At 43.2% G+C, this 13691-nt stretch overlaps 1 protein-coding gene across 4 annotated transcripts in view; it reads left to right on the forward strand.

The window, feature by feature from the left end:
• The window catches only part of epha7 (eph receptor A7), an 83102-nt gene that overhangs the window by 48858 nt on the left and 20553 nt on the right, over positions 1-13691 (forward strand). For all 4 annotated transcript variants that reach the window (XM_035618151.2, XM_035618153.2, XM_035618152.2 and 1 more), the window contains exons 6-7: positions 11145-11269; positions 13045-13213. In XM_035618151.2, coding sequence (XP_035474044.1) covers positions 11145-11269; positions 13045-13213 — 294 coding nt within the window. The remainder of the gene's footprint in view (positions 1-11144; positions 11270-13044; positions 13214-13691) is intronic.

Below are 13691 nucleotides of genomic sequence, written 5' to 3' on the forward strand. Positions count from 1 at the left end.
TCAGGGGGGCGGGGGTTGGGGGGGTGGGGGGGCTCACATTCAGCACCTTCCGCAGCTGTCCACGGCGGTTTGAGCAGGGTCATTTCCAGTGCTTGTTGGACTTGTCTCCGACTCAGACTCTGATCTGATTTAACTGCGCCGTGTCTTGGAGAGCTGCGCGCCTGCCCCAGATCTGTTGGCAATCAGCAGCGTGTTGGAAGAGACTGCTCCGTGCTAAATTACAGAGGCGGCCGGAGGGGGCCCTGGATATGATTTCCCCGGGATGGAGCCTGTCCAAGACTGTGATTAAAGAGCATATGAGCGCTGATTAATATGATCATCTGCCCTGATGACAGAGATATTTCTGTAATAAATGGATGTTTATGATGCCAGCCCTCGGTGCTCATATTACGTCCCCACATTCTGCAAAATGGCGGCGGCGGGTTTAATTTGAAATTTTTATAATTGTTTCCGTTGTGTGCCAAACACTGGATTCATTCGCTGACGATAAGGGAGTGAGGAACGTCGTTCGGAGCGGCTGCCTCTGTGTGAAGCCACAGATAAGTGTGACTATAGGGGTTGAAACCTCAAAATAACAGCGGTGCCTCAGGATTCCGACCCGGTGCGCGCGGCACAGTGCATTTTTGTGAATTATCTCACTTATCAGTCCCCGGTGAGCTCAGATGTCCAATCACGGTCTCAGGTTGGAGCGCAGGGCCCCTCAGGCTGTGCTTTGACATTTAAGGGAAGCAAAGAGGTGGAAGGCCATTTGGCTGCTTAGCGGCGCCTGTAAATATCCACAGTCACCGCGCGGGGTTTCGTGCCGTAATCGGCCCTGTGCCTTTTCACTCCACGGCCTTTTGTTTTATTAAGATAAACCATAAACGCCGCTGTGTGCGCACACGCGTAGCTCTGCTCAGCCTGGTCATGTATTTGAAAAGACATGCCTTGCAGCTGCTCGTAGCAAAAAGGTCAGCGAGGCAGCGGATAAGCAAAGCCAAGCGTGCACATTATAACAAGTATCGGCGCTTTCATTTCTCATCTGGCCCGCGCCTGTTTGTATCGCAGTGGATTCTCCCTGACAGTCCATGTGCTGCGCCGGGGTAAGATAGCATCATTATAACACAGCTCACCAGCAAAAGGGATTTAGACAAGCATGGCATGTTTTCATGACTTCATCGGGCCGCATAGGCAAAGAGCACCGCATAGATCAGGAAATTCGGCAATTAAGGACAAGGATATCAGGCCGTGTATCAGCAGCCGGGCGCTTCTTGGGGATTTCGCCTGATTAAGTGGGTTCAGATGAAAATGGTCTGTGAACAAATGCAAGGTTTATTTACAGACTCACAGAGCTTTTCCCTCAATTTCTGACCTCCATCATTTGTTTCCAGCGACCTCCCTGAAGCGTTTAGCTCCGTCCCGCCACGCCACCTCACATCACATTACGTCCTGCACACACATGCTGGCCTGCTGTGTATTGTCACAATAATTACGAATGCCCGAGTTAGCCAACAACTGCTCTTATTTGGCAGCGTGCAACGTTTTATTACAGACAACTGGGCTCCGCGTTTCTTCTGTGAACGGTTAAGGTTGTTTTTTTTAAATTAAGAGGCTCAGTTTTATGTGTGCGGTAAATATGCGGTTTTGGCTCAAGCAGGCTGCAACACACATTTAGTTTATGATCCATGTCATTGTTCTTTGAGGTGTGTTTCCCAGCTGCCGAGCTGATCGCGACCTTCCACAACACGACCTGGTTCCTGAAAGACACAGGAGGAAATTACATTTCTCACCTTGCACTATTAAAATATGTCTGATTGCCTGAGATCACATTGTATTTTAAGCTTGCTGTGGAAAAACTGAGAGAAGGGGGAAACACACATTCGAAGTGGGAGTGGAGTTAGAGAGGAGGATTGCCGTGGCTCTGCTATTGCCGACAGTACGAAGTCACGAGTCCCTCAGAATTTCGGCTTGAGCCTTCAAATCTGAATGAGCCCACGGAGATTAACCCTGGGAGCTAAATCGAAGGGGGAGTCTGGCTTGGTATCTAGGAAATGAATCAGCTCCTGTACATGTTTTCAAATTCCCTCTTCACTTCTTATCAATGGAAGCGTATTTCTAACTTTCCTCACCACTAGAGGGCTTCATTTCTTTGTCAGCTGTGGCAAATTTTCTCCATATGAGCGATTTGGCATTTGACCATTTGACAAAAGAAATGTGTCAGCCGTCAAAAGAATTGGCACTGTTCATATGTAGTTAGCTGTCCCTTCAGTGTCTTGGGTTTGATACAGCCCTTCAGGACTTAAATCATTCAGAACTACTCCATGGAGACATCAATAATTTTGATTAGTGTGATGAAAAACCATGCCTAGATTGGCCTTTACCATGTGGTCATGTTGACAGTTGATCAGTTATCAACTGAAACAAAGAAAATCATATATTTCAACATAGATTGACTGATACGTTTATTGAAACAGTTGCAACATTTCCCACTCAGCACATGTTTTTTTTTTAACAATGTTTGTTTAATGAATATATACATATGAATACAACTGATATTTTGATCTGAGTTATCAGTATCAGCCTCCAATACTCAGTATCGGCTGGGCTCTGGCTGTGACCTAAAATGACCTACACTGTTTGTTTTTTTCCGGCATGCATTTTGGCTGCATTCACCCTTGTGCCTGTAGACCTGTCCATGTGTGACAGCATCACACCAAGATGCATTTTAGTGCCCAGTGTGAACAAGCCCATCATTTCACCACCGCTGCTATATGATTATGTAAATTTACCCCATGGTACAATGGAGGAATCACTCTATTCTTGCCCTACATGAGGGGAAATAAATATGGCTGTTGCCGAGCCAGTTCCAGCTGACTTGAAGAAATCAGGGAGTGTGCTTAGAGCCACTGATGATAGGCTGCCAGGCCCGCTCCCTAATTTGGATACTGACACAGGAAAGCCGAGTGCTTCTTAAATAAGTCCCCGCTGGCTCAACAATTATGTAACAAAGCTGACCGATGATTTCCGCGTCTGTTACACTGCTGAATGGCATTTTCATATTATACGTGTGCATGCAGCGTGCGGAACCAGTGCAGGTTCAAATGAACTCACTGCCAGGAGGCATTGGAGGGGCAATCATGCACAGTGGTGCCTTGTGTGTGCATGTCAGTGTAGAATGAATGCAATTTCCCCTCGATGACCTTCCACTGTGATTCTGATTCCTGGCTTCACAGTTGCGCACAGGCCTATACTTATGCTGTTAAGTGTGGGTGATGCACTCAGCAAATCACGCAAACTCCCCCCCCTCAAATAAAAAAGAAAGGAAAAGAAAAGAAAAAAACAATTCTTGCTTGAGTGCTTGGGGAATTCAAGAGGGGATTCAATCAACTGGATAAATTCTTATTGACATCTACTGCTATTCCTTTTATGGCCAAACACATCCCACCATCATTTGATTAGCACATTTCTGTCAGACCTCACCATTGACTGTTACTGTTAAGAGGAAAAAAAACTGCTCTGAAGCAGAGAGAAGCAGGGAGAATTGGATTTGATACTTCTCTGCTGATTTGGAGAATGGATGTGCTTATATATCATCATGGGCTCCTTGAACTGGAAAATAATGAGGGGGGATATGAGGGCTGTGTTGAGCTGTCAGCTGTGAAAGCATCTGATATGAATAATCATCCCATCACCTCTGGAGCTGTCAGCCCTATAGAACGTGAAAGATCCCCACCAGGTCCCCTTCAAATCAGGCATAGCTAATTGCTTTAAAAAAGAAGAGTTACCTTTGACCCCCTCCCCTGCATGGTCACCAAAGACGTCCCTGCCATTAACCGCCGTTGCTGTGCAGCGAGCACGCCGTCCTCTACCAAGCCGCGGTTCCTCGCACACAGTTGGTCCGAGGGTATTTTCATGCCTCTTCAACTGAAGAGTTTGCGTTGAATTGGAATCATCGGGCTGTCAGAATGATGCTGCCATTCTTTGTTTGGCAGGACACAGACTTTTGCTGTGTCCGGCTGGTGTGACGGAATCAAACTGGATGACACACAGGCGTAAGTTTGGCTTTTAAAGTGATGGGACAGGATTACAGATTTGTTAGACCTGTCTTGCTGAAAACAGCTGCCTGTCAATCAATGAGCTAAAACAGGCTAAAATGTTATAAAGATCAACAGCTCCACAAGTTTAAGCCTCTATAATGACCATTGAAATAAGTTAAATAAATCCACACATCAAACATATTCATTAAAAAATAGAACATTCAAATAACAACAATTATTAGCTTGTTGTGTTAGTTTCATCTAGGTGTGCCTAATAAATTAGGAGACACCATTGTAACAATTTCCCTGAACTGAAAATATCACCATTTTGACTGAAGAACTTGACAAATGGGTATGACGTGGCTTTAATTTCTTACTGAAATAATATGCAGTTGGACCATTAATCCCAAAAAACATAACAATCAACACTGCAATTCCTTGACTCCTCAGATTAACACATGTACAGTTTGGATTAGGAAGGCAGACAGACAGTTGTATTCATATTATAGTTAGACACTCGAGGTAGGTTGCCCCCCCCCCCACACACACACACACACACACACACTTTATGTTGGGTTCACACAGGCATGTTAACACCCACTCACCCACGCACAAACAAGCTCAGGCGCTGCAGCTGTAAAAACCAGCTGAGGTCACATGAAATTTGGCGAAATGATTGCGCTGTCTTAAAATGTAAATTGCATCCTCCGTGCGGGGAGAGACAAACATTTGCCACCGTGAGAAGATTGCACGGGGAGCCGACGACAAGGAGCAGGCAGCAGTTTGACACTGAAACACAGTGCTGGAAAGTGAGGGGGTGGGGGGGAAGGTGTGGGGGACCTTTTGGATATATATCTGCCTTTAAATTCAGCGACCCATACAATTTTTCTCAACTCGTGGGAGGGAAGTCTTCACATTCCACCTGAAATGGTTTTCATTGAAACATGAGCACGACTTAACCAAACTGCCTTGCCTTGACTTGAAAGGGAAATTGCACCTCTGAGTCATTTTTTCAAATGTCTGAGAAAATAAAACAAGAGAAAACTCGTGTTGATGTCATTAGGATTATCTGGGCTCAGGCTTTGGGAGCAAAGAGATGCTCTTGGCTGCCACAACAAGTACCCATTTTTGAGAGGATCACGCAGAGACCACTCCTTAAAACGTCCATGTCTCCTGAGCTGCCAGCATTTTAACATCAGTCACTTTCTGCTCGGTTCTGGCAGTCACAACATCAACTAGAGGTAATCTTGATCATGTCGCACCTCGTTAGTGTCAGCGCGGCCTGGGACCAAACCACCGCCACTCTTTTCTTTTTTTCACAGGCTGCTATGAAAAAAATAACCAGACCCCCCTGAGCTGTAAATAGTCAGCTCTGTAGCGGTGAAACAGGAAACTGACTGGACCTGTACAGTATGTTAAATGAACCAATAGCCGTCAAATAGTAAAATACTTAATAAAATGGAGAGCAGCAAGCATGATTTTGAGTATGTATAAGTACGTGGACATGATGTTTGAACCTGAACTGTACAGCCTTTACAGATGAAATAACTTGTATTAATGTCTGAAATTAGCTTTTAATAACACAGTGTCAGTTGTTGCCCAGAAAACTCAATTTCTGAAAATATTATAGAACCCAATACGCCCACGTGTCTGTTCATATATTCACACTTTTCAGCCACGAGTGTGTGTAGACAACCAAATTTGCCATGTGTGTAGTTGTTCACATACTTGCTACAGTACGTTCTCTGCATATACCACACATATTACTAGAGTATTCCACTACAGGGCACACAGCAGACTTCAGATCGTAGTGAACATATATAACATGGCAACACTGTAGGAGGTTAGCCAAGTCAAAATTGCTTTTGAGATCGCAGTAAAATAAGTGATCGTGGTGCCAGGGTGGATATGTGAGGCAGTCAAATCAACGTCACTGTGACAATGACGGGAATCTGCCTCCTACACGGCCCCTGACGTCCATGTGATGTGCAGCGTTAATTGTTGAAGATGTGAACAAATGGCGCACCACGCAAGGCAGCCATGATCCATTATGCAGAGTTAATAGTGATTATAAAACGGGTAGCTCAAATCGAGCGATCTGATTGGTTCATAGCTGTGTCGTGATGAGCATATACCACGGCTTTGACGTCGAATCAGTTTGCAGAGGTCCGTATCAATCCGCGACTGAGGTAGTAACGACGGAAGTAGACGAGAGTAGCGTCGGAGTGAAGTTGAGTAAACTCATGAGAGCTCGATGACCGTATCCCACGGCCTGTCGTGAGCTATTGCTTAATTTTATCTCCAGCCTTTGTCAGATGAGCTTTATACCTTGTGCCCTCAGGATATTCTTTTTTTCTCAGGGAGACATTGAGATTTCCTGTTCAAATTAAAAACCTGTTAGAAAAAAAAACCTTTTAAAACTGCAACAATCTTTTGCACCTCAACACAGATGGTTCTGTAGGCGTAACACAGGCGCATCCTGAAAATAGCACTGATTCATGTATGAGTTTAAAGCACTGATACGGTCGAGGCAGAGAAAGACTCTTATGTAATGAACAACCTCCTCTCTGCTTTTCGCCTCGGAGACGAATCAGCCGGCTGAGTGAAAGAAGAGGATATTAAAAAACGCACTGTCTAATGTATTCAAAAGATATTCAAATGCAGAGCACATTGGAGAATGGCTTCTGGATCAGTTAGCGTTAAAGGAGGAGCTTTTCAGGGTCACTAACACATTTTCTAATATTGCAAAATGAATGCGCAAACGTTTCTCCGAACAGCCTCTTTAAGACTGGCATAACAATTATACCGTTTTCCACCATGTTAAGCCCCACAGGTATGTTGAAAGTCTGAGAGTGGCTGGCTGCTTCTGGTGTCCATGATGTCAAGTCAGTCATTAAAAGCTGTCACAAAGTGCCTCCCGAGTGAGCCAGAAAGAACCAGAGAAGCAGTTTTCTCCCAGAATGAACCCAAAACTCTGGTCTTCATTGGCAGAGAATGCTGCTTCTCCATTCTGAAAATCACCTTCCTGGAATGAGCCCCCTTTTATAGCACGGAAGAACGCGTCTGCTAATACCGTTCACTGATCTCATGATCTCTCTGGAAACATGGGGCCCCCGGCCGCCTGTCACCCGTGGCGGTAAGGGAGTGAAGGAGGGGGCGGCGCTATACTGAGCCACTGCTACTACAGCTGCAGGCCAAAGGGGGGTAAATGGGGCAGATCTGGTGATTGAGCCTGCGTCGCACTATGAACAGAGAAGATGTGTGGGAAAGTAACTAATCTCAGGCAGTAAAACGTCTGCCACTTAAATCAGCGAAGAGTGCTGCCGTTCTCAGCAAGAAACACATTATTTTTTACTCAGTAAAGCGATGTTCAAATTCTTATGGATATGTATATGTCAAAAATTTTATTTCAGGAAGTCAAAGGCGAAAATTGGAAAAAAGTACCAAAATACGCGTGCTAACTGGCAACGGGATTAAGGTTTTGTTTTTGGCCGAAAGCAATCTAACATTTCTGGAATTTGTTGCAGTTTAATGGTAGTTTAAGACCCATAGAGTTCTGCAGGAATGACTTCAAAAACCTGTAAACAATGTAACATTTTTGTTCTTCCGGTTTCCTCCTCCTTAAAGTCTATTAAGGTTTTTTGATTGAGTTTTTGGTTAGATACATACATGTTTTATTATCTTATAACATACAACTTCATATCTTACCTAAATATCCAACTTGTGAGGGTTGCAAATTGAGACTAGAGATGTGACACAGTAACCAATCCACTCACTAGACCACCTTTACCCCCCTTTTGCGTTCATACGTCCGCTCATCGAAACTATTGCTGACTTTCTGTTAAATCAAGTCACAAGTTGGAAGTGTAGTGTTTTTGATGTTAAAGTCATATCTCATTAGCTTTTTGTTGAAAGAACAAGGTTGATTATAACTTCTGGGTTGTCCTACAAAAAAAAGAATATCTTAAATGTCAAACTAAAAAGCCAGATCTATTTATGGGATCTAGCATTTTTTGGGCTTGCCCCATACTTGGGTTGCATCATGGGAAGTGCAGATTTCTTTGAAACATGTCCCCTTGCAGGATTTCACTGCCTCTGCTGCGTAAATTTTGATGAGTCTCTTGTGAGTCCTCCAATTTATGGAAGTTCAATGCCGACTTACTAGAATGTGCCCTTTTAACTTCATAGTGATGTGATGCAAGCTTATCAAAGGGAATCATTTGAGTCCACAAGTAATCCTCTCTTTAAGACTTTGGATTCAGAAAAAGGACAATACAGCAATACAAAGAACTGGATTTGTATTTTAATTTTTTTTTAATTTTCTTAAAAACAGCATGTGGTTCCTTTTCTTTTTAAACTACTTGATCTGAAAAAAGGGCTTTAAAAAAAAAGCTCCTCACGCAGACAACAAAAGATAGCCTTTTTCATTCAGTAGGAGATCTGGCTATGATGCAGCATGTTGTATAACATTTACTTATCTGTGTCAGAATGTTAAAAACAGAGGATTACACAACAATTCTTTGTACAGTAAGATTTTGCCAGAGATAGTTACTTATGTGTTATCTCAGCATAGAAACAGCTTGCATTTCCATTGGCTCAGAATAGAAATATTTATATCTACCTGTATTTATTTGTATAGCTTTAAGTCCAAGAGTTCCAAACCGTGCAAATATATATCCTGAAAGAGTGTCCCTCTATATGCACATGCAGGGCAGAAGTATACATCTGCAGGGCATGACAGCAAATGTCAGATTGATGCAGTAAACACAGACAAGAAGCAACATTTAGTGCCCATAAACTGAAACCAGAATTAGATGCTGGAAGAGAAAGGTCCATATTTCAAGGGCATTGTCTGGGTGGGGGGAGAGAAAGCATCCAAATTGGATGGAGTTAAGCTGCAATAACTGCTTGTTATGACTCGGGAGAGAAAACTCAATCGTCCCTTTGACCGGCCCGACTCCGATGAGAAAGGATTCATTGTTCCTGTGTTTTGGGTGGATCATGAGGGGACATGTCACAACAGCACGTTTTTGACAAGGTCTTGGGTTGTCTGCTCTTGTGTGCTTCACTGTCAGGAATGCTGATGAGCCTAATGAGGTTTTAATCCAGCCAGAGCTATTAGTAGCAGGCCATCTTAAAACAACCTGAGGTCAGGCTGCGTGAAGGCTGCAGAGGTCCACTCGCACCGGATCACTGAGCATGGTGCAGACACGTCAGCACTTCAGCAGCTGTCCAAGGAAAGCACTCTTTTGTCTCTTGTTGGTTGTTGTTCCGTATCAAAACAATTATAGGATATCAATGTCATTTGAATCATGGTTGAGACTGTACAATTTGCAGATTCAGGAACATCCTACTCTGCCAAATGGTATGTCAACGAATTCATTCATCATCATTTGTAAATTGCTCAAGATGAGCATTTTGAAGTCAAGTGATTACAGTGTCATTTAAGAATTCACATCCTATTTGGTGCCAAGTCTTCACCAATAAGCTTCTCCTTTCATTTGATAGCACTTTGCTGATTTGCGAAGTCAAGTGGCCCCTTACCTTGGAGTCCAAGTCGTCCCAGAGCTAGCTTTTCAAACTCGCTAAGACACTGCGTTTTGCATGAGTCATCAAGTTTTCACAGCGTGTTCACAAAAAAGGATTTTGGGGCTGTTTAGTGTGCAGATTTGCAGTAAGCATATCTTTTGAAAGCATTGTATCCCTGGGGTGTGGTTTAGTAATCCAAAAAGCTTGCCATCTTGTTCCTCATTGGGGTCCTTAAGAATAGTGCTGTATAAATGATGCTGATTATAATTAAGATAACGATGGTGATGATGTGAAGGTAATGGAATTGGTACTAGAAGGAGCAATCACAGCTGCAGGACTAGTAGCAGTAATGACGCACTCCAGGAGCCGTTTGCACCAACAGTTTTTTACAAAGCCAGGTCCTAACTGCTAAGTCGGTCTTTGTTATGACAAATCTTTAGAGTGGCCTTTTATTTTCCTCTTAGTGAATTAAGAATAGTTTAGCCTGTGTATAGTAATAACGAGGTTTGAGAACTTTCTAGTAACTCTCGAATGTTCGTTTTTTTTTTTTTAAAGAAAGAATTTGGCCTTTTTTTGCTGCACAAGAAAAACAAACCAGAATTTTACTCAATACTAATTCATGGAAACAAGCTGAAATATTGCTCAGCTACACTTTTCCACTTGTAACCCTCAGCTGCATGAAGCATTTTAGCATTTGGACAAATCTTTATTTTTTTAAATATTTTTTCATTTCATTCCTAGCAGCAATAAGTTGCTATGGAAAAAAAAGCTCCAAGCTAATACAATCTCTGCACACCACTATTCCCACCTTGCATGCAATTGTAACTGCAGATTTTAGTAGTTACAGGAGAAGTTACCATTTGCAGTAGTTGTAGCATTAGTAGTGGTTAGCTTAGCGTGTTATTACTGGCAATAAAATCAGAAATGTGTTAGCAGTGACTGCTGCTGCTACAGCAATAGCATGAATACTGTGGTAGTGTACTCGCAGTGGTAGTAGCAGCAGCTGCTGCGCTAGTTGTTGCAGCGACAGCATTAGCAGTTAAAGTAAATGGCATTACTCGGCACAAATGTGGGTTCAAGCAAGGTTGTTAAGTTCAGTACAATCATTTCCCTACAGCTGAAAAACACGACTTTGTATGTTTAGCAACTCTAAATGTGGCAGCCAGACAGATTTGTCAGTCAGAGGGCCGCAGATAATCGGTGTGCACGAGACTGGTGTCAGAGGGTTACAGGTACACCCCTCTCCCTCTGAGAGACTTTCTGAAACGCTCTGTCACCAGGGAGAGTAAGTGCCTGCTTGTTCTGCTGGAAATGTTGGAATTAATTGAACCGAGTTGTCATTCATAATCTACATGTTGCAGTTTTCCACGGGCTAGGCCAGTGCTACCTTCCGCCGTGTGCACTGTAATTGAAATTTCGATCATGGGGGTGCAAACATTTCGAAAAGCAATCCCGTGAATATTCATGTGTGTTTCGCCAGTGTCTCTGAGCGTCGGGCGGAGGAGTCAGCGGGGGCCGATTTGTGGCCCGCTGTATGCGGTGTGTGTGCGTGCAGAGGGGGCTTGCCCTTCGCTCACTGACATGCTCTTGTCTAAACAGCTCCATCCCAGGTCAGCGAGGTCATCAGGGAGAAAGTGCAACAGCGCAGCATCCAGCTCTCCTGGCAGGAGCCGCAGCAACCCAACGGCGTCATCACAGAATACGAGATCAAGTACTTTGAAAAGGTGAGTCTTCAGTCGATCTGTCTCTCATCTCCGGTGTCTTTCTGAAACCTTTTTTTTTTCCTCTTCCATCCTTCACATTCACTTTTGCCGACTCTCCATTTTGTATTCTGTCTGCATGCTGCTGTGAGTGGAATTCACAAGATTCTGCAAGTACCTTCTTTGTCTCATAATTGCAATAATGAATGAGATGCTCATAAGATTTTAATCAGGCTATAGTCCCTAACAGCCACCCCCACGCACATATTAGCGCACACACACACACACACACAAACACACACAGAATCCGTGGCTGCCGCACTGCCAGAATTAGCAATCTGTCACTGTTAACTCCTTTCCCCTCCCACATAGATTATACCGCTGCTTGCCCGTGTTGCAAGTCTGATCACATCAGCTCTTTACAGCAAGGTTTAATGGAGCGAATTTAACCCAGCAAATCAAAAGCAGGGCAGCAGAGCTCTGATGCCAGTCCTGCTGGCCACAGCCCCTCGCACTCACTGACAAATCAGTCTCCTGTGTCACATACTGTGGCTGTGGTCTGCCCAGCTGTAAAAGTGGAAAATTGGAAACGACGACTACACCCCTAACAGACCCTGGCATTCCATTTGGGCTCTGAGCCGAGCAAAGCATTTACAGTTCGACAACAAAGTGCACAATACGTGCGGACTCTGCATCCGAACAGATTCCTTTGTGGCGAAGATATTTTCGTACCTTAAGTGCTTTTGTTCTCTGTGTGGCGGGGCATCTAATGGTAAAACTGTTAGTTTAATGAAAATGTGTGGGTCACAGTAATCTACAGTCAGTATGAAGTGTAATCTGAAAATAATACCAATGTATTTTACTTATTTAACATCATACAGTACATCTCAAATATCTCCAAGAAACTGGCTTCAAAAGTTGAAGTGAAGGTGGAGGGTGCTATAAGACAAATGTATCCTAAATTTCCACAGAAGGTCATATTCTTATACAGAAATACTGGTTTCCCTTAGTAAATCAATTCCGACTGTAAGCTACTTTCAATACACCTTTCTTCCTTATGGCATTTCACATTAAAAGTCTACCAAGAACAGCCAATTAAAAAGCCATTGGAAGTGTTTTGATATTAAACATCTGTGCTGGAAGCCTTACATTTCACTGACACTGATCCTAACAGGGATTTTAAAAGGAACAGCAAAGTAGGAGCAACTGGAATTAAGTTGTGACTGGAAGCAGTAACTCAGTGAGCGGCAGTGTACATGACACGACTCTCCCATTGTGCAGCTGTAATTAGTGCTGCTATTATTTATCACAACAAGTTAACACAGGGGGAAGTGTTGAGGACGCATCAACGGCAAAGAAAGCAGGAATGCACCTTACAAAATTTTGGAAAATTATACTTAAACACAGGGAACATTAGGAAGACAGGCCTGTCTCTTATTAAGGCCTCTGCAGATCCAATGAATGACGTATTAATAAGCCATTCACATACAGATTATACAGAATATAGATTGAATATTACAGTGGCTACTGAATTAGCATATTTTTACATATGAAATCGCCTCCCTGTGTATCAAGTTGAATGAAACATTGTTAAACCACACTCAAAATTAATTCACACAGTGCAGGTAATTACGCCCTCTGAAGTACAACTGCCATATTTTTGAAAGACGTCAAGATGAAAACACTTCAATTTGCGTAAATAATTAGCTGGACTTTCACACAGCATTTGGTGGTTTGGTGGTTTGTTTTTTTTGCCCAGCTGGTAAAAAAAAATAAAAGATGATTTTTACTCTTCACAGGATCAGAAGGACCGGATTTACTCCACGGTGAGGTCCAAGTCCACGTCGGCCACCGTGAACAACCTGAAGCCCAGCACGGCCTATGTGTTCCAGATCCGGGCGTTCACACAGGCAGGTTACGGGACCTACGGCCCCATACTGGAGATAACCACCAAAGAGGAGGCCACAGGTAAGGGCCATGCAAAAACACACACTTGGATATTCATCGTGGTTTGTCCTTGAAAAAACTATTTTTTTTTTTTCTGGACCCATTTTAAAATCCATACACAACTATAAATTTGTATCAATCACTTCAGTCATCTTTAATTTTACCTGAAACTCATTCCACCATAAACACAAGTTCATGAAGAAAAAAATATGCAGGTTGGCCCAAAAAAATTCTGTGTTGATTTTCCCACTGTTGAAATGTTTTTATACAAACCATACTGTAATATTAAGATAATTTAGGTACGTAGTTTTGATGCAGGAAGCAGTCTAGTTTTTTGTTTCTAACAGTGTTCTGCATTAGCTTCCGTGTGACGCCCTTAATGTGTCACATGTTTTCATCGATAGCTTTGCTGCTGAGTGCTCGCTGCTGAAGAAGAGATCAATGTGTTTCCTTTTCCATTCTCACTAGTCAGAATCATTTTTATGCCGTTCTCAGTCCT

This window comes from Scophthalmus maximus, chromosome 18 (assembly GCF_022379125.1).
Source record: "Scophthalmus maximus strain ysfricsl-2021 chromosome 18, ASM2237912v1, whole genome shotgun sequence".
Classification (NCBI taxonomy): domain Eukaryota; kingdom Metazoa; phylum Chordata; class Actinopteri; order Pleuronectiformes; family Scophthalmidae; genus Scophthalmus; species Scophthalmus maximus.